Here is a 19,174-nt window from a genome sequence, read left to right as displayed (position 1 = left end):
CTAGGAGGGTGGAGTGGTGCCAGGTGCATGGTCACAGCACTAGGCTTAGAGTGGATTATTATGGACATGCCATCTCCTGTGGCTCTCTATTGTCTGTGTGTGGGGGTTTGTGTGAGAGAGTGTGTGTGTGTGTGTGTGTGTGTGTGTGTGTGTGTGTGTGTGTGTGTGTGTGTGTGTGTGTGTGTGTGTGTGTGTGTGTGTGTGTGAGTGAGTGTGTGACTGTGACTGCGTGTTTGTATATGTGTGTGTTTGTGTGTGTGTGTGTGTGTGTGTGTGTGTGTGTGTGTGTGTGTGTGTGTGTGTGTGTGTGTGTGTGAGTGAGTGTGTGACTGTGACTGTGACTGCGTGTTTGTATATGTGTGTGTGTGTGTGTTTGTGTGTGTGTGTGTGTGCGTGTGCACGTGTGTGTGTGTGTGTGTGTGTGTGTGTGTGATATTGGGGATAGAGCAGCATGCGCTCCTGGTCCTGCTGGGAGATAAGCAGATCTATAGCAAGCCTCTGTACCTCTGTCATCACCTTTAACATTTAACACATACACACATACACGCACACACACACATACACGCACTTCCTGTGCTGGTTGGAAAGCGTTTGAGGAGGCCTCTCTATTTATGTCATTGGGCCTTAAACACCAAGTCTGCAGGGGGGCTCCCCTGGTGTGTGTCTAGTCCCACAGGGAGACTCCCGCAGCAGAAAGGTAAAGCCACAGCAGACTGAGGGGGAGGAGCTGAGCACACAGTGAAAGTCTGGACACCCACATCACACCACAACATTGTGTTGTTTCAGATGTGTGTCTCCCATAAAACTTCAATTAAATGCAGAGTCTCAAATAGTTGCCATCCCTTTTAATAGCCGGGCATCGGCACACATTTCAGCAAATAACACCTGTTTCAAATAGATGCCGTGTCTAAGATTGCTCCAAGAAGATAAAGAAGAGCCATTGATGAGACATCAGTGTGGTTTGACATGGTCGGCTTAACTACGGTGGATACAAGAGGTGCATACAAGAGGTGCAACGAGTGAGACAATGGTGCTGAAACGTGAAATCGGGGGTGTATGATAGGCAGGCTAGTCTTTGCATGTCTGATCTGTGATGGATTTGTTATTACAATGTTTATACTGGTCATACTGGTCACAATAACTAGTATTGTAGTCATTTCAACATTTGTTTGAGCAAGAGCTGTGTGCAAATCCGCCACTTTTTTTTAATGTTCACCTAAAATGACATACCCAAATCTAACTGCCTGTAGCTCAGGACCTGAAGCAAGGATATGCATATTCTTGAAACCATTTGAAAGGAAACACTTTGAAGTTTGATTTGATTTGATTTGATTTTGATTTGAAGTTTGTGAAAATGTGAAATGAATGTAGGAGAATATAACACATTAGATCTGATGAAAGATAATACAAAGAAGAGAAGCATGGATTTTTGTATTTTTTTTGTACCATCATCTTTGAAATGCAAGAGAAAGGCCATAATGTATTATTCCAGTCCAGGCACAATTTACATTTTGGCCAGTAGATGGCATCAGTGTATGTGCAAAGTTTTAGACTGATCCAATGAACCATTGCATTTATGTTTAAAATTTTGCATCAAGGCTGCCCAAATGTGCCTAATTGGTTTATGAATAACTTTTCAAGTTCATAACTGTGCACTCTCATCAAACAATAGCATGGTATTCCTTTCACTGTAATAGCTACTGTAAATTGGACAGTGCAAAATGTAAGCTTTCTGCCAATATCAGATATGTCTATGTCCTGGGAAATGTTCTTCTTACTTACAACCTCATACTAATCGCATTAGCCTACGTTAGCTCAACAGTCCCGCAAGGGACCCACCAATCCTATTGAGGTTAGGTCTGGCTCAAACAGAAGCCTGTCTCTAATAAGCACCAGTTGTGTTCAGTGATTGAAGCAAATAAACGCCCAGGCTATAAATTTATGTTTTACAGTATATGACCGAATGTGTTTACATGCGTGCTTGTGTGTGTGTGCGTGTGTGCATGCGTGTGTGTGGTGGCAGGACACAGGTGCCATCCGTCTTAGTGTAATCCAGGAAGTGCGTCTCAGCAGGAGAGGAAGTGCTTCAGCGGGGAGCCCCTCCCACTCATGAATATTACATTACCCCCCATAATATACTCACCTGACTTGACCAATTTTAAGTACTGGCAGGCAACAACACAAAGAAATACCTAGAACACTAAAAGGACCAAGGCACTCTTCAAGTAAATAATTTTAAATGCCTTTATTTTAGTTATGGCATGTTCAGTAAATCAAAAAGTGTAAAACTCTGAAGCGTTTCGGCGTCCTAGTTTTAAACGGTTTGTTCAATTGAACATGACATAACTAAAATAAAGTCATTTTAAAGTAATTCTATGAAGAGTGACTTGGTCCTTTTAGTGTTTATGACCATTTTAGCCCTTTACCAAAGAGCACCTTCTACCTACAACATTCTACTGTGGTATTCCAGCAGGACTTCCTCCCTTCATTTTCTATAAACAAATAACACTTTTATATATATATATATATATATATATATAATATTTACCATGTTGTACTGTTTTGTTGTTGGTTTGATGGCTGCTGCGTTCACACACAACCTTGTAATGTGTTTGCAATAACTGTTTTCAGGATCCCCTTTAAAAAAAAGGCGATAATACATCTCAAAGGACTATTCTGCCTCCATCTCTGATAATAAATAAATGCAAACAGTGGGATACCACCTGCTTAAAGTATGTGTGTGTGTGTGTGTGTGTGTGTGTGTGTGTGTGTGTGTGTGTGTGTGTGTGTGTGTGTGTGTGTGTGTGTGTGTGTGTGTCTGTGTGTGTGTGTGTGTGTGTGTGTGTGTGTGTGTGTGCGTGTGTGTGTGAGAGAGTGAGCTGTGTGTGTGTGTGTTCTAATGGGAGCTCTAATTAAGACTCTGGGGGTATCTGCTATCTGTCAGCGCTGATCGATCGGCTGGCAGAGACTGACAGCTCCTTCTGCGTTTGTGTGTGTGTGTGTGTCCCTGTCTTTCACTTCTGTCGTTGAGCTCTCTGCTCTCTATGTGTGTTGGTGTTATGTTACTCGTCACTCAACGCTGTCACTACCTGTGTCAGAGGAGAATGAACACACACACACCGTCTCTGTACACAGTGTGCCGGGCCTTTCACCTGACAGCTTACTGGACACAGGGACATCATTCTCTATGACAGAGGGACAAGATGTTAGAGTGTTCTGAACACACACACACCGTCTCTGTACACAGTGTCCCGGGCCTTTCACCTGACAGCTTACTGGACACAGGGACATCATTCTCTATGACAGAGGGACAAGATGTTAGAGTGTTCTGAACACACACACACAGACCACGTGGTCAGGCATGGGCGATGTTCTAAATGGTTTAACACCTGGATCAATGTGTGTGTGTGTGTGTGTGTGTGTGTGTGTACGAGTGATGGCAGTGACAGTATAGACGGTGTGCTGTGAAATGTCACCATGGCGATCGATCATGTTTAGCGAGGGTGGAGGCTGATCTGGTCCTCACGCTTACATGAACCCTCCATCCTCCTCTACTCCCCATCTACTCCCCATCCCTCCATTTCCCTACTAATTCTCCTCTCCTCCGTGTGAGAGCCTGAAAGGTCCCTAGAGAGAGGAGATCCCCTGACCTGTCAAGAGGAACCAACCGTCACCACACACACGCTTAGACACACACACACACACACACACACACAAGTGCACGCTCAGACACTCGGACACAACCACACACACTCAGACACACATACACACACTCAAACACACACACGCTCAGACACACACACACGCGTTCAGACACTCAGACACACACACACACACTTCATTCCACATATCACACTTATTCAGTGATTTTTATTTCATTTATTTAGAAATGCGTGCAGGATCAATTCCTTGCAGTGAATCCTCTGGTTTCCCTCATTGTCCTGATATAACATTAATTCATGGTACTGTGAGTGATGATGATGATGATGACGATGACGATGATAATGATGATAGGATCAGCAGACTCAGTCAGTCAGAATAACCAGTCAGTCAGAACAACCAGGTCTACTTCATGATGTCAAAGTGATGAACAAAAACTCCAGTCAGAGGGAAATAGAAAACAACTTTTTTTTACTTCTTTTAATTTCTCTTCTTCAAAAAAAACAATGCACAACTTGTACCACAATATTTGAAAAAGCTAAAAACACTTCAAAATATTAGTTTTGTATATATATATATTTATATATCTATAGAATTGTATTTTTTCCTTCTTTCAAAACGGATGCCTGTGAGTGAGTCTGTGATGTGTAATGGTGGATGGCCAGGTGGGGGGGGGGACCACACACACACACACACAGGCGCAGTCTGACACACAAACCAGGCCAGGCTGTCATAACAGCTTCATAAGAGCTTATAACAGCTTATAACACACCATGCATATGCTCCTGTACTCCTACACAGAAACACATAGACAGTAACACTGTCCTCCAATCTCTCACAGCCTCCATATTACAAACATAGAAAAAGAGCATGACTGCGGAATGTTTCAACCTCTCCCAGGCCCCTTACAGTCATCCATCGAGCACCCTTCTACTCCCAGCCCCCCTTTCCTCCTCTCCTGTTCTCCTCTCTGCCTCTTCGCCCCCTCTCTCGGGGAGCAGGGTGGGTGCGTGTCTGTGCTTGTCACCCTCTGAGGGTGTAAGTGCTGCTTGCATTCTTTCCTCCAATAATCCTAAGAGTTCATTCTTAAATCTACTACAGCCAGTTCAAGTCTGAGAGACTGAGTCATCAATGGTTAGTGCTCAGTACCTCCTCACCAATCTGTCTTTCTCCCGGAGCTACTGACAGACTGGCAGTACATGGCCAGTCTTAGTATTAGAATCATTTAGAGTTTGAAATGAAACCTTTCCATCTCTAGCTGTTGCGTTAAAAAAAAAGATAGCACTAAAGAAATTGCACTTGGACAACAGAGCCAAACAGCAGTCACTTCACTGTGTGTGTTGGGTGTTTTATATAGATCTTCTGTTTTAATGCCTTCTGTTGTGTGACTAAGCTCACACACACACAGACAGATTGCTGGGTCACTCACGCTGTACGTCGTCTTGACTGACGATACCTTTTTTTAATTTAAATGTCTCCTTCCTCCAATTTCGCAGGGGGAACACAAAACAAACGCAGCTTCTGTTTCCCTGGGACATCATCAGAGCGTCACACAGCTACTCACACAGACTGCCTTCCCCTCCCCCTAGGACAGACTGCTATGAACTTCAGACAGAACCGAACCAGACTGAAGCAGGCCAAACCAGTCCAGAACAAAGGCCTGGGTCTTATTTTCCTCCGTCAGGCATAACCAGACTAAAACAGGACAGAGAAATGTCCCTTTCATTTTTTTGTCACATCCTCCCATCACACGAGAAAAACGGTCCAGATAGAAAGTGGTAAGCATATGAATAATTGTCTTTATGGCGTGAAAAGCATTTTTTTGATTGGTTGTCCTTAATGAGTGAAAAGCAATTTAATTGGCTGTCTCTCAGCGTAGCTCAGCGAGTCTCGCTCCTCTGAGCGTGGCTGCGTGGTGCTCTGGGGGGGGGTGGGGGGTCTTAAACAGGATGTGACACGTATGTGTGGGCATAATCAGCCCAGGCAGCATCAGTAGGGCAGAGTGTCTAGGAACCTGTCAATCAGAGGTGGGGGTGGGACTAGGTCCTCCAGCTTCAGGTAGAAGATCCTCTGCAGACCCTGGGTCCTCTGGGAGCGGAGCTCCGCCCTAACACCCAGCACACGACTTAGAGGGGGCGTGGCCTTGGAGGAGGAGGAGGAGGAGGGGCCAAAGCCCAGGTGGTCTCTAAGGCAACAGACCACCTTGTTCTGCAGCTCCTCAACGCGCTTACTGTCCTTCAGTCCTGGGACCTGCTCTGTGGAGACAGAGGGAAAGACGGGTTACACACTAAACAGATACACAAAGAGAGATACAGGACACACATGCACACAGTGCTCCTCCACTTGCTCAGAGAGCTACCAGCTCGAAGCACAAACTCCATCTTGTTTTCCATTCAATTCCATCTCATTAGGTCCTGTGGATCTTGTTGTTATTATGTTACCGCAGCCTTAAACCTTAAACAGGCTCTAAACCTCCGAGACATACACACCCTGTCTGTGTCTCTCACTGCAGATCAATACACACACTAACCTAACATACCCCCCACCCGAGTCCTGTGACGATTTACATATAAACACACACACACACACACACACACACACACACTCTCACATAAACACACTCGCCTGCTCTAAGAGGTTGACATCAACACAAGTAGCCAGTGCTCAACAATTAGCAGATTATTCGCTCCTGTGAGCAGCCAAATGAGATTAGACACACACACACTCACTGCCCTTAGCAACCCGACCAGCCTTAATGTGACACTAACTCATTCTGTAGAGAACAGGGTGTCCAGACAGTCACACACACACGTAGTTTGAGTCAGTATGTGTCAGAAAGAGTGTGTGTACTGTGTGAGTGTGTGTGTAGAATGCTAGCCTCAGTGTGAGACGCCTACTGTCTGTGTTGTTGGACTCTTTTGTGCGCTGTGTGTTTGGTGCTGCAGTCACTGCCGAGGTCCTTTTCACCTCTCACTGAGAGAGACAGCTTTCAGACCTCATGCTCTCTCCCTCACCTCTATACCCTCTCATTCTTCTCTGAATCCATTCTTTCTCTCTCTAACTGAGTTCCTGGGGAGGGAGGGATCGATGGCTGTCTTTCTGCAGAGGCCACTCTGCCGCGGTCGATGGTTCTAGCAGCTCTACAGTAGCAGTGTCCTGTGTGCTGTGTGGAGGTGGCAGAGTGCCACTGAGAGCCGTGCGGACACCATTCCAGAGCCGAGCTCCACGGTGACCCGGTCGATCCGGCACAGAGTTAAGTGCTCCCCCAGAGAGGAGAGGAGAGGGTGGGGGACAGGGATGGGACTGTGTGTGGGGGAAAGGGGTGTAGTAGAATTTGAAATCTCAGAGTATTTTTATTAAATTTAACCAGGCAAGTCAGTTAAGAACAAATTTTTATTTACAATGACGGCCTAGGAACAGTGGGTTAACTGCCTGTTCAGGGGCAGAATGACAGATTTGTACCTTGTCAGCTTGGGGGTTTGATTTAACAACCTTTCGGTTACTAGTCCAACGCTCTAACCACTAGGCTACCTGCCACCCCAGGCTACCTGCTAAGTAACATGTTAGGTAAAAAATAGTTCAACGAGGGTAAATAAAATAGTGAGATAAAATGTTTCTCTTTGTTGAATGACCCTCTGCTCTCCCCTGTCTGCTCTCAGCTCTTTGCTCACTGTCTGTTGAAGTGTGTGGGGGGTAGAGTCAGATAGTGTATTCTGTTCTCTGTGCAAGAGGCATTCAGCAGAACACACACACACACACGAAGGAATCAGTGATGCTCCTACGTGGTTCACACTCATGCTCTGATTAAGGGACCAGGTGTCAGACAGGTGCAGCAGGTGCTGCCGGAGATCAGGTGTACCTTCCGGACCGAGGTGTGTTTAAGTGTGTGTGTGCTAATGTGTGTGTTAGGGTATTAGGGAGTGTGTGTTAGGGTGTTTGTGTGTGTGTGCACTTGTTTTCTTACATTATCGGGACCCCAATGTCCTAACATTTCACCTGAATGTCCTGAGAAGGTAGGAAAACAATAACTTTTTTGAAAAGTCAGGAATTTTCAGGTCCTGAATTTATCCAAATGCTATTTTAAGCTTATGGGTTAGGTTTACGGTTTTGGGGTTAAGGTTAGGGTTAGGTTAAGGTTAGGTTAAGGGTTAGGGTTAGGGTAAGGATAAGGGTTAGGTTAAGGGTTAGGATAAGGGTTAGGGTAAGGGTAAGGGTTAGGTTAAGGGTTAGGTTAAGGGTTAGGGTAAGGGTTAGGGTTAGGTTAAGGGTTAGGGTAAGGGTTAGGTTAAGGGTTAGGGTAAGGGTTAGGGTAAGGGTTAGGGTTAGGGTAAGGGTTAGGTTAAGGTTAGGGTTAGGTTAAGGTTAGGTTAAGGGTTAGGGTTAGGGTAAGGATAAGGGTTAGGTTAAGGGTTAGGTTAAGGGTTAGGGTAAGGGTAAGGGTTAGGTTAAGGGTTAGGTTAAGGTTAGGTTAAGGGTTAGGGTAAGGGTTAGGGTTAGGTTAAGGGTTAGGGTAAGGGTTAGGGTAAGGGTAAGGGTTAGGGTTAGGGTAAGGGTTAGGTTAAGGTTAGGGTTAGGTTAAGGGTTAGGGTAAGGGTTAGGGTTAGGTTAAGGGTTAGGGTAAGGGTTAGGGTTAGGGTAAGGGTTAGGTTAAGGTTAGGGTTAGGTTAAGGGTTAGGGTAAGGGTTAGGGTAAGGGTTAGGGTAAGGGTTAGGGTAAGGGTTAGGGTAAGGGTTAGGGTTAGGGTAAGGGTTAGGTTAAGGTTAGGGTTAGGTTAAGTGTTAGGGTAAGGGTTAGGGTAAGGGTTAGGGTAAGGGTTAGGGTTAGGGTAAGGGTTAGGGTAAGGGTTAGGGTAAGGGTTAGGGTTAGGGTAAGGGTTAGGTTAAGTGTTAGGGTAAGGGTTAGCGGCTAGGGAAAATATAATTTTTAATGGCCCAAAAATCTTACACTACAAAAATGTAACCTGATTGCCGTGACAACACTGAGTGACAAGGCTTGACCTAAAGCCTACAAACAAAGGATTGTGTGTGTATTACCTGTGTGTGTATGTGTGTGTGTTTGTGTGTGCGCATGGGTGGGTGTGTTACCTGTGAGCAGCACCAGGGCAGCCAGGCAGGAGAAGGCGGATGTGTCCAGGTTGAGACTCTGTAGATGAGAGGAGAAGTCTCTGATGGAGTCCAGCCACTCTCCAAAACCTCTCAGACACTGGAACCTGCTCAGCACCAGGCCATTACAGAACACCAGCTTATCCTCCGACAACAAAGACCTGACAGAAAGAGGGAGGAGAAAGAGAGAGAAGAGAGAGTGAAAGAGAAAAGTGAGGGAGTAGAGAGAGAGGAGAGGGATGAGATAGAGGAGAGAGAAAGGAGAGAGTAGAGAGAGAGAGAAGAGAGTTAGGAGAGAGTATTAGTAGACAGTGTAGTATAAATATCGAACACACAGTGTGTTGATCTCTGTGCCCTGAGTGTGTGGTGGGAATCATATGTCTCTTAGGAGCTTTCCTATTGGCTTTCAGTGCCCCGGTCTAAAACACTGAGCAAGGAAACAATTACAATAACTACAAATGAGAAACAGTGGCAGCACACACACACACACACACACACACACACACACACACACACACACACACACACACACACACACACACACACACATACACACACATCAAACGCAGGCATGCAGCTGATTAAAGTTGTGTTTTCCAAATTAGAACGTTTTAAAGCATTCCTGTGTTTCTGTGCAGCGGTTTGGGGGAAGGTGAAGGGTTAGAGCAGAGGGCTGTGTGTGTGTGTGTGCATGCATGTGTGTGTGTGTGTTCGTGTGTGTGTGTGGAGGGGGGAGAAGGGGTTAGGCTGTGGTACACAGTGGAAACACAGATCTGGTCTGAAAAGCTTTTCTCAGATGCATTTAACCATCGTTTACACACACGGTCACCCTACTCCCCTCTCACTATAGAGAGATATAGAGGAGGATGAGGGAGAGAGATGGAGAGAGAGAGAGCGAGAGACAGACAGGGAGAGACAGGCAGGGAGATGAGGAGGATGAGGGAGTGAGATGGAGAGAGAGAGAGAGAGAGATGAGGAGGATGAGGGAGAGAAAGAGAGAGAGAGAGAGAGAGAGAGAGAGAGAGAGAGAGAGAGAGAGACAGGGAGATGAGGAGGATGAGGGAGAGAGATGGAGAGAGAGAGAGAGAGATGGAGAGAGAGAGACAGGGAGATGGGGAGGATGAGGGAGAGAGATGGAGAGAGAGAGAGAGAGAGCGAGAGACAGACAGGGAGAGACAGGCAGGGAGATGAGGAGGATGAGGGAGTGAGATGGAGAGAGAGAGAGGGAGATGAGGAGGATGAGGGAGAGAAAGAGAGAGAGAGAGAGAGAGAGAGAGAGAGAGAGAGAGAGACAGGGAGATGAGGAGGATGAGGGAGAGAGATGGAGAGAGAGAGAGAGAGAGAGAGAGAGAGAGAGAGAGCGAAAGACAGGGAGAGAGATGAGGAGGATGAGGGCGAGAGATGGAGAGAGGGAAGGGAAAAGGAGGGATAGAGGGAAGGAGAGAGAGAGAGAGGGAGGGAGGGTGGGAGGGAGAAGAGAGAGCGAGAGGAAGAGAGATGGAGAGAGAGGAGGGCGAGAGAGAGAGAGAGAGAGAGAGAGAGAGAGTAGGGAGAGAGAGAGTGAGGAGAGAGAGAGAGAGAGAGAGAGAGAGAGGGGTTGTGTGTAGCCTCATATGAGGTCTGTACAAACATTAGCTGTGCTGGTTAGCAGTTATGAGAGAGATGAAATACTGTGTGTCTAATTATCCTCATTACAGTTTAAGAGAACTCCAACCTCATCTACACACACACACACACACACACACTCATAAAAACACATGAATGCATCCACCCACACCCACTCACTCACAGACACAAACAAACACACACACACAGACATACTCACTCACAAATAGGCACACACTCTCAGCACTTGCCAGTCAGTACCAAGTGGGGATCCCAAGAGTAGCGGAGAGGAGAGAGGAGAGAGGAGAGAGGAGAGAGGAGAGAGAAGAGGGGGAACAAGAGAGAAATGAGAGGGAGAGAGGTTGGATGGATGGAGAGGTTAGTAGGGGGCACTAGAGAAGAGGAATGAGGGATGGGTCTGGAGAGGGACCAAAGTAGAGAGATGGAAGAGAGACACAGCAGACAAACACACACACACACACACACACACACACACCATTGCTCACTCCTGGATGTCTGCCACACATTCCTCTCTCCCCTGACTACAACCGTCACCACAGAGATCACCCAATAACCATGTGACTACCAGTTTAAAAAACAGAGTGATTACGGCAACACCAGCAGGACCAGCGCAAATATACCCTACACACACACACACACACACACACACACACACACACACACACACACACACACACACACACACACACACACACACACACTCTTTCACACACAAAAAACACACTCGTGCATGGTAACACATACATTTGGGGCCGGAGGCATCTTGGTTTACCACAGGGCCATAGTAGGGTCACAACTGCAATCATAGTGAGTGTGTGTGTGTGTGTCTCCCTCACTCTCACGCTCTGCAATGAGTGAAAGAAAGAGTACTGAAACCACCGTGTGTGACGTTCCTGTGCAGTGGGAGGTGACTGCATGATGTTTGGTTGCTGGTGTGTGTGTGTGATGGAGGCCTCTCTGAATCACTAGTCCAGAGTGAGTCAGAGGCCCAGGCTGGTGCCCCCCTGGTGGGGCTGAGACGCCACCACCCACCCCCTACCCACCATGCACCTGGAGGCCAGGCTGGGGATAGGGCTGTGCTGCACACTTTCTAATTGTGTAGAGTTTAGTAGAAGTAACATACACATGCTAAAAGCAGTGAGTGTGAGTATGTCAGTGTGTGTGTGTATGTGTGTGTGTGTGTGTGTGTGTGTTCTGTCCCAGACAACTACTTAGACAAAAGGATGAGCTTGTACCCCTCCCTTTGCCATCCCATAAATTTAGCCAACCACATACTCTAGGGGTCAGTACAGTAACCCATAGTAACGCTGTGGTACAGACAGGCTGGGGTGCTCACAATGGCACTGTAGGTATCCACAAACGCACACACAGACACACACAGACGCACACACACACACACACACACACACACAGGAGCTGAAGTTTGGCCGTTACAGTTTAGACAAACTGAAGACTTATAGAATGTTCTGAAGTAGAAACATGACGTCAGCTTTAAAGTTGACTCAGCTCTGTCAATAAATGACTGGTTCATCCCTCTATAAACACTCACATGCCTACACACACACACACACACACACACCAACTTCTGTACGTCAGACTCAAGGGATCGGAACCGTGTGTCCGTCATGATGATCTCCATTCATTAAGAAAAGAAAACACAGCTAGGGACAAGGCCAGGTAGATGTGGCCAGGTAGATGTGGCCAGGTAGGTGTGGCCAGGTAGATGTGGCCAGGTAGGTGTGGCCAGGTAGATGTGGCCAGGTAGGTGTAGGCAAGGCCAGGTAGGTGTGGCCAGGTAGATGTGGCCAGGTAGATGTGGCCAGGTAGATGTGGCCAGGTAGGTGTGGCCAGGTAGGTGTAGGCAAGGCCAGGTAGGTGTGGCCAGGTAGATGTAGGCAAGGCCAGGTAGGTGTGGCCAGGTAGGTGTAGGCAAGGCCAGGTAGGTGTGGCCAGGTAGATGTAGGCAAGGCCAGGTAGGTGTGGCCAGGTAGGTGTGGCCAGGTAGGTGTAGGCAAGGCCAGGTAGATGTGGCCAGGTAGGTGTGGCCAGGTAGGTGTAGGCAAGGCCAGGTAGGTGTGGCCAGGTAGATGTGGCCAGGTAGGTGTAGGCAAGGCCAGGTAGATGTGGCCAGGTAGGTGTGGCCAGGTAGATGTAGGCAAGGCCAGGTAGATGTGGCCAGGTAGGTGTGGCCAGGTAGGTGTAGGCAAGGCCAGGTAGATGTGGCCAGGTAGATGTGGCCAGGTAGATGTGGCCAGGTAGGTGTGGCCAGGTAGATGTAGGCAAGGCCAGGTAGATGTGGCCAGGTAGATGTGGCCAGGTAGGTGTAGGCAAGGCCAGGTAGATGTGGCCAGGTAGATGTGGCCAGGTAGATGTGGCCAGGTAGGTGTGGCCAGGTAGGTGTAGGCAAGGCCAGGTAGGTGTGGCCAGGTAGATGTGGCCAGGTAGGTGTGGCCAGGTAGGTGTAGGCAAGGCCAGGTGGGTGTGGCCAGGTAGGTGCTGCCAGGTAGATGTGGCCAGGTAGGTGTGGCCAGGTAGGTTTGGCCAGGTAGGTGTAGGCAAGGCCAGGTAGATGTGGCCAGGTAGATGTGGCCAGGTAGATGTGGCCAGGTAGGTGTGGCCAGGTAGGTGTGGCAAGGCCAGGTAGATGTGGCCAGGTAGGTGTGGCCAGGTAGGTGTAGGCAAGGCCAGGTAGATGTGGCCAGGTAGGTGTGGCCAGGTAGGTGTAGGCAAGGCCAGGTAGATGTGGCCAGGTAGGTGTGGCCAGGTAGGTGTAGGCAAGGCCAGGTAGATGTGGCCAGGTAGGTGTAGGCAAGGCCAGGTAGGTGTGGCCAGGTAGGTGTGGCCAGGTAGGTGTAGGCAAGGCCAGGTAGATGTGGCCAGGTAGATGTGGCCAGGTAGGTGTAGGCAAGGCCAGGTAGGTGTGGCCAGGTAGGTGTAGGCAAGGCCAGGTAGATGTGGCCAGGTAGGTGTGGCCAGGTAGGTGTAGGCAAGGCCAGGTAGGTGTGACCAGGTAGGTGTGGCCAGGTAGGTGTGGCCAGGTAGGTGTGGCCAGGTAGGTGTAGGCAAGGCCAGGTAGGTGTAGGCAAGGCCAGGTAGGTGTGGCCAGGTAGGTGTGGCCAAGTAGTTGTGGCCGGGTGGGTGTAGGCAAGGCCAGGTAGGTGTGGCCAGGTAGATGTGGCCAGGTAAGTGTGGCCAGGTAGGGGAGGCAAGGCAAGGTAGGTGTGGCCAGGTAGGTGTGGCCAAGTAGTTGTGGCCGGGTGGGTGTAGGCAAGGCCATGTAGGTGTGGCCAGGTAGATGTGGCCAGGTAGGTGTAGGCAAGGCCAGGTAGGTGTGGCCAGGTAGGTGTGGCCAGGTAGATGTGGCCAGGTGGGTGTGGCCAGGTAGGTATAGGCAAGGACAGGTGTGTGTCACTCCTCCCCTCTTACCTGTGGGCCAATCGCAGGACGAAGAGCTCCAGGAAGGCGGAGTCTATGAGAAGGTTTTGGTCATCGCCGTGAAGCTCATTGAAGCCGGGTAGCCGGTCGGCCCAGCAACGCGTGGTCTCCATAGAGATGGTGAGCAGCCTATAGAAGAGCTGTATGTACTGGGTGTCAGAGGAGGAGGAGGGGGCTTCTGCTGCACTGAACTATCGTACAGAAAGTGAGAGGGGAAGGAATGTTGTGAGTTAGAGATCAAAGGTTGGGTTGGCGAGAATGAGAGAGAGAGAGACAGAGAGACAGAGAGAGAGAGAGAGAGAGACAGAGAGAGAGACACGGAGAGACAGAGACAGAGACAGAGACAGAGACACAGAGAGAGAGAGAGAAAGAGACAAATAGAGAGAGACACGGAGAGACAGAGAGACAGAGAGACAGAGACAGAGAGACAGAAAGACAAAAAGAGAGAGACAGAGAGAGACAGAAAGAGAGAGACAGGGATAGAGACAGAGAGACAGAAAGAGAGACCGAGAGAGACAGAAAGACAGAGACACAGAGAGAGAGGCAGAGACACAGAGACATAGAGAGAGAGAGAGAGAAAGAGATAGAGACAGAGAGACAGAGGTAGCCCACCTGGCTGTAGTCCAGTTCCCTGGGAGTGCAGTGTGAGTAGGCCCTGAGCAGAGCAGAGAGCAGGCTGAGGGGAGGCGAGGGAGGCGAGGACTCCGCCTGCAGCGGGCTCTTTGGTTTGGAGGGCAGACGACCTCTACGGCCCTTCAGGTTGTCTGTACGCACCACTGAGGAGAGACCATATAGAGATACAGATCAGATTTCAGACAGGAGAGAGAGATCAGATTTCAGACACGAGAGAGAGAGAGAGAGAGAGAGAGAGAGAGAGAGAGAGAGAGAGAGAGCAGATTTCAGACAGGAGAGAGAGAGAGATCAGATTTCAGACAGGAGAGAGAGAGAGATCGGATCTCAGACAGGAGAGAGAGAGATCAGATTTCAGACAGGAGAGATAGAGATCAGATTTCAGACAGGAGAGAGACCAGTACCACATTAGAGGGAGAAAAAGGGTGAGGATAGCAGGTATGGCTCATTTTGGTAAACTACTGATGAAAGATGAAAATCCCAGGCCCATCCTTCCCACTGTTCCACCATTCCCATTGTTACTGGCCAGCAGAGGGCAGTGGAGCTGTGTGAGAGTTACCGTGTGAGAGTTACTGTGTGAGAGTTACCGTGGGAGAGTTACCGTGGGAGAGTTACCGTGTGAGAGTTACCGTGGGAGAGTTACCGTGTGAGAGTTACCGTGTGAGAGTTACCGTGGGAGAGTTACCGTGGGAGAGTTACCATGTGAGAGTTACCGTGGGAGAGTTACCGTGTGAGAGTTACCGTGGGAGAGTTACCGTGTGAGAGTTACCGTGGGAGAGTTACCGTGGGAGAGTTACAGTGGGAGAGTTACTGTGGGAGAGTTACTGTGGGAGAGTTACCGTGTGAGAGTTACCGTGGGAGAGTTACCGTGTGAGAGTTACCGTGTGAGAGTTACCGTGGGAGAGTTACCGTGTGAGAGTTACCGTGGGAGAGTTACCGTGTGAGAGTTACCGTGCGAGAGTTACCATGTGAGAGTTACCGTGCGAGAGATACCGTGGGAGAGTTACCGTGTGAGAGTTACCGTGGGAGAGTTACCGTGTGAGAGTTACCGTGCGAGAGTTACCGTGTGAGAGTTACCGTGGGAGAGTTACCGTGGGAGAGTTACCGTGGGAGAGTTACCGTGGGAGAGTTACCGTGCGAGAGTTACCGTGCGAGAGTTACCGTGCGAGAGATACCGTGGGAGAGTTACCGTGTGAGAGTTACCGTGCGAGAGTTACCGTGCGAGAGTTACCGTGCGAGAGTTACCGTGGGAGAGTTACCGTGCGAGAGTTACCGTGGGAGAGTTACCGTGTGAGAGTTACCGTGTGAGAGTTACCGTGGGAGAGTTACCGTGGGAGAGTTACCGTGTGAGAGTTACCGTGTGAGAGTTACCGTGTGAGAGTTACCGTGTGAGAGATACCGTGGGAGAGATACCGTGGGAGAGTTACCGTGTGAGAGTTACCGTGCGAGAGTTACCGTGCGAGAGTTACCGTGCGAGAGTTACCGTGGGAGAGTTACCGTGGGAGAGTTACCGTGGGAGAGTTACCGTGTGAGAGTTACCGTGGGAGAGTTACCGTGGGAGAGTTACCGTGTGAGAGTTACCGTGGGAGAGTTACCGTGGGAGAGTTACCGTGGGAGAGTTACCGTGGGAGAGTTACCGTGGGAGAGTTACCGTGTGAGAGTTACCGTGGGAGAGTTACCGTGGGAGAGTTACCGTGTGAGAGTTACCGTGTGAGAGTTACCGTGGGAGAGTTACCGTGTGAGAGTTACCGTGTGAGAGTTACCGTGGGAGAGTTACCGTGTGAGAGTTACTGTGGGAGAGTTACTGTGGGAGAGTTACTGTGGGAGAGTTAGAGGGTGACATTAAATCAGGACTCCTGAGGGACCCACGGATTGTGTGGGTCCTAGAATCAGTAGGAGATGCCAGTCTGTCTGATTTTCACAACTTAAGTCCTTGTCTTACCAAAGCAAAATGTGTGCATTGGGCGTGTGCACCTGTGTGACTGCTGTATAGGCCAGACCATTACCGGCCAATCACACCATCATTAGAGATACACACCATCACCATGGAGACCAGGGGTCAGATTTACCTTATTAAAAGATGTGTTCTATAGAGTTCGTGAGTTCGTGTGTGAGTGTGTTCCTACCCTCCTTCACCATGCCGACACTGAGGCACTTCTGGAAGCGGCAGTACTGGCAGCGGTTGCGTCTCCGTTTGTCCACCGGACAGTTCTTACTGGCCAGGCACACATACTTGGCATTCTTCTGCACCGTACGCTGTGGGGACACATACACAGAACAAGTGAGTGTGTGTGAGAGAGAGAGAGAGAGAGAGGGAGAAAGTGTGTGTGTGTGTGTCTGTGTGTGTGTGTCTGGATCAGCCACCACGGACAGGAAGAAGGGACACAATCAGCCACCAAACACTTGATTTATTTAATTCAGTTTGTGTTTTTTTCTCTCCGGTGGAGAACAGAGGAGGAAGCTCGCAGGTCACATTTTAATTACGTGCTGAAAGACGGCGGTGACATCAGGATAATTAGATAAAATTAATTTCCCGACATGCCTCGCCTGCAGGAGGGACAATTTTATTAGCGCGAGGGGGATGACAATAGGCATGAGCGCGTGGCGTGCCGAGACGGGTCCCGCGAGACAGAGGACGGCGGCCGCGGAGCCGCGTGATCAGATTGTTTGTGAAGCTGGCGGGTCAGCTCTAGTGGCACCTCCGGGGCCTCGCGCGTCACGCCTCTCAATGGGCCCCTCGGGAGCTGTTTTCTCCTCGGCTGGCTCGAGCCATTATTACTGACCTTATTAAAATGAAATCAGAGACGGCCCTGCGCGCTCCCTGCACAGAGGAGAACGATATTATTATGACAGTTTATTGAGTTGTCCATCTATCCCCATGCACGTGCCAGGCTAATGGAGCGAGTCTGATCAGTAGGGTAGCTTACTGTGCCTGCTCTGATCCTGCTGAGACACTGGGAGAGCTGCCCACGGACAGTCTGGCTGTGTGCATGTTGGTGGTAAAACACACAGCAATTAAAGAGCTAAAATAAACAACTTCACCATCTGCATACACAGTAATGACAGAGTCATTTAATCAATGCAAATCTTTATATTTGCAGTCGTTACATTTCAGTCTCCTATTTGGTGACACTGACTGGTCTGGTTAACCAGTTCATAGTGTCAGGGAGCGCACACCAGGTTAAACTGAGACCAACAAACTGCTTTAAAGGATCCTTTTATTAGAGGTAAATAATGGAACCCTTTGGTTCCTGAAGATGTAAGTCTCTGTGTAACTGTCTGAGATGGGCCGGCTCTATAGGGTCCCTCACCTCCTTCAGCGCCTCTAAAACACATCAAAACAAATCAATCCAATTAGGAACCCCTCGCGCCACACATGCCTGGTCCCCCGGGAGACCAATAACACACCAATTATTCCATATGCTCCGGCGCGAGGCCGGAACCGTGGCGTAATGGAGGGCGCGCGGGAGGAGAGGGGTTGTCATGGCTCCTCTGGTTGCTCCGATGTCTCGCTCTCATCTCTCTTAAACGGTCAATGACCCATGCATGCAGGGATAAGTTGGTTATGGTCATTATTGAGGCTAATGTGGTTGAAGAGAATTGCATCCTTTTAGGCTTTAAGTTAAACACGATGATACACTTAATAACAGCTGTCTGAGGCTGAAGCACGATGGCTGGACAACATCAAATACATGATTTATAAGGGACCACTGCCTGTTTAATAATAACATATATTATTCTGTTCATGTAAGCTTTATTATTAAATATGCCTCTTAGTAATTAAAGAAATCTCCATCATGATATGATTTACATATTGTGAATTCATGGAAGTGTAGAATTGTTCGATTGCAATCATTTGAATATTCTACTTAAGTAATGTTGTTATTTTCAGTGTACACGTCAGAGGCAGGTTTGACCACTTTGAAGGTATACAAAAGAGGCATTGATTTTGGGGTGACCCATCTCTTTAAAACATTGATTTTAGGGTGACCCATCTCTTTAAAACATTGATTTTGGGGTGACCCATCTCTTTAAAATATTGATTTAGGAGTGAACTGTTCCTTTAAGATGTTAATTTAGGGTGGAACAATTACTTTAAGGACTCCAGAGACTAATCTGTGAACTGGACGTTAGAGATCTGAAAAGGAGTCTTGTCAGAGAGTTTGTCTGTCTGTGTGTGTGTGTGTGTGTGTGTGTGTGTGTGTGTGTGTGTGTGTGTGCGTGTGCGTGCGTGCGTGTGTGTGTGTGTGTGTGTGTGTGTGTGTGTGCGTGCCTGTGTGTGTGTGTGCGTGCGCGTATGTGTGTGTGTGCGTGCGTGCGTGTGTGCGTGCATGCGTGCGTGTGTGTGTGTGTGTGCGTGTGTGCGTGTGTGTGTGTGTGTGTGTGTGTGTGCGTGCGCGAGTCAGTAGATTGGATATATGACATTTGATATGGACTGATGGAGTTAAACACAGGTAACTCATCGTACCAAAGTCATCACCCATGCAGTGGAAATTCATGAGCATGTCATTATCATGTCATAATAATTCCGGAATATGTTAGATACCTGACCAATCGACACTTGAGTGAATGATAGGTGCCATTATGATTCAATATTATGATTCTACCTTAGTGATTCACATTATGATCCTACATTATTGTTCTACATTATGATTCTACATTATGGTTCTACATTATGAATATACATTATGATTCTACATTATGGTTCTACATTATGAATA

General features: G+C 48.4%; 1 protein-coding gene across 2 annotated transcripts in view; it reads right to left on the bottom strand.

The window, feature by feature from the left end:
• Positions 1-3,864: 3,864 nt before the first annotated feature.
• Positions 3,865-19,174, bottom strand: part of LOC112222689 (nuclear receptor subfamily 4, group A, member 3) — a gene marked incomplete at its 5' end in the record, with an annotated part of 25,865 nt that continues 10,555 nt past the window's right edge. Inside the window, 6 exon segments of one of the 2 annotated variants that reach the window (XM_042306767.1) lie at positions 5,760-5,915; positions 7,625-7,665; positions 8,745-8,923; positions 13,815-14,014; positions 14,436-14,599; positions 16,580-16,709. In XM_042306767.1, the coding sequence (XP_042162701.1) occupies positions 5,898-5,915; positions 7,625-7,665; positions 8,745-8,923; positions 13,815-14,014; positions 14,436-14,599; positions 16,580-16,709 (732 nt within the window). 2 annotated transcript variants of the gene reach the window in all.

The sequence above is a fragment of the Oncorhynchus tshawytscha genome, linkage group LG03, assembly GCF_018296145.1.
Source record: "Oncorhynchus tshawytscha isolate Ot180627B linkage group LG03, Otsh_v2.0, whole genome shotgun sequence".
Classification (NCBI taxonomy): domain Eukaryota; kingdom Metazoa; phylum Chordata; class Actinopteri; order Salmoniformes; family Salmonidae; genus Oncorhynchus; species Oncorhynchus tshawytscha.
The sequence above is the reverse complement of the archived record's forward strand: the minus strand, read 5'-3'. Positions and strand labels throughout refer to the sequence as shown.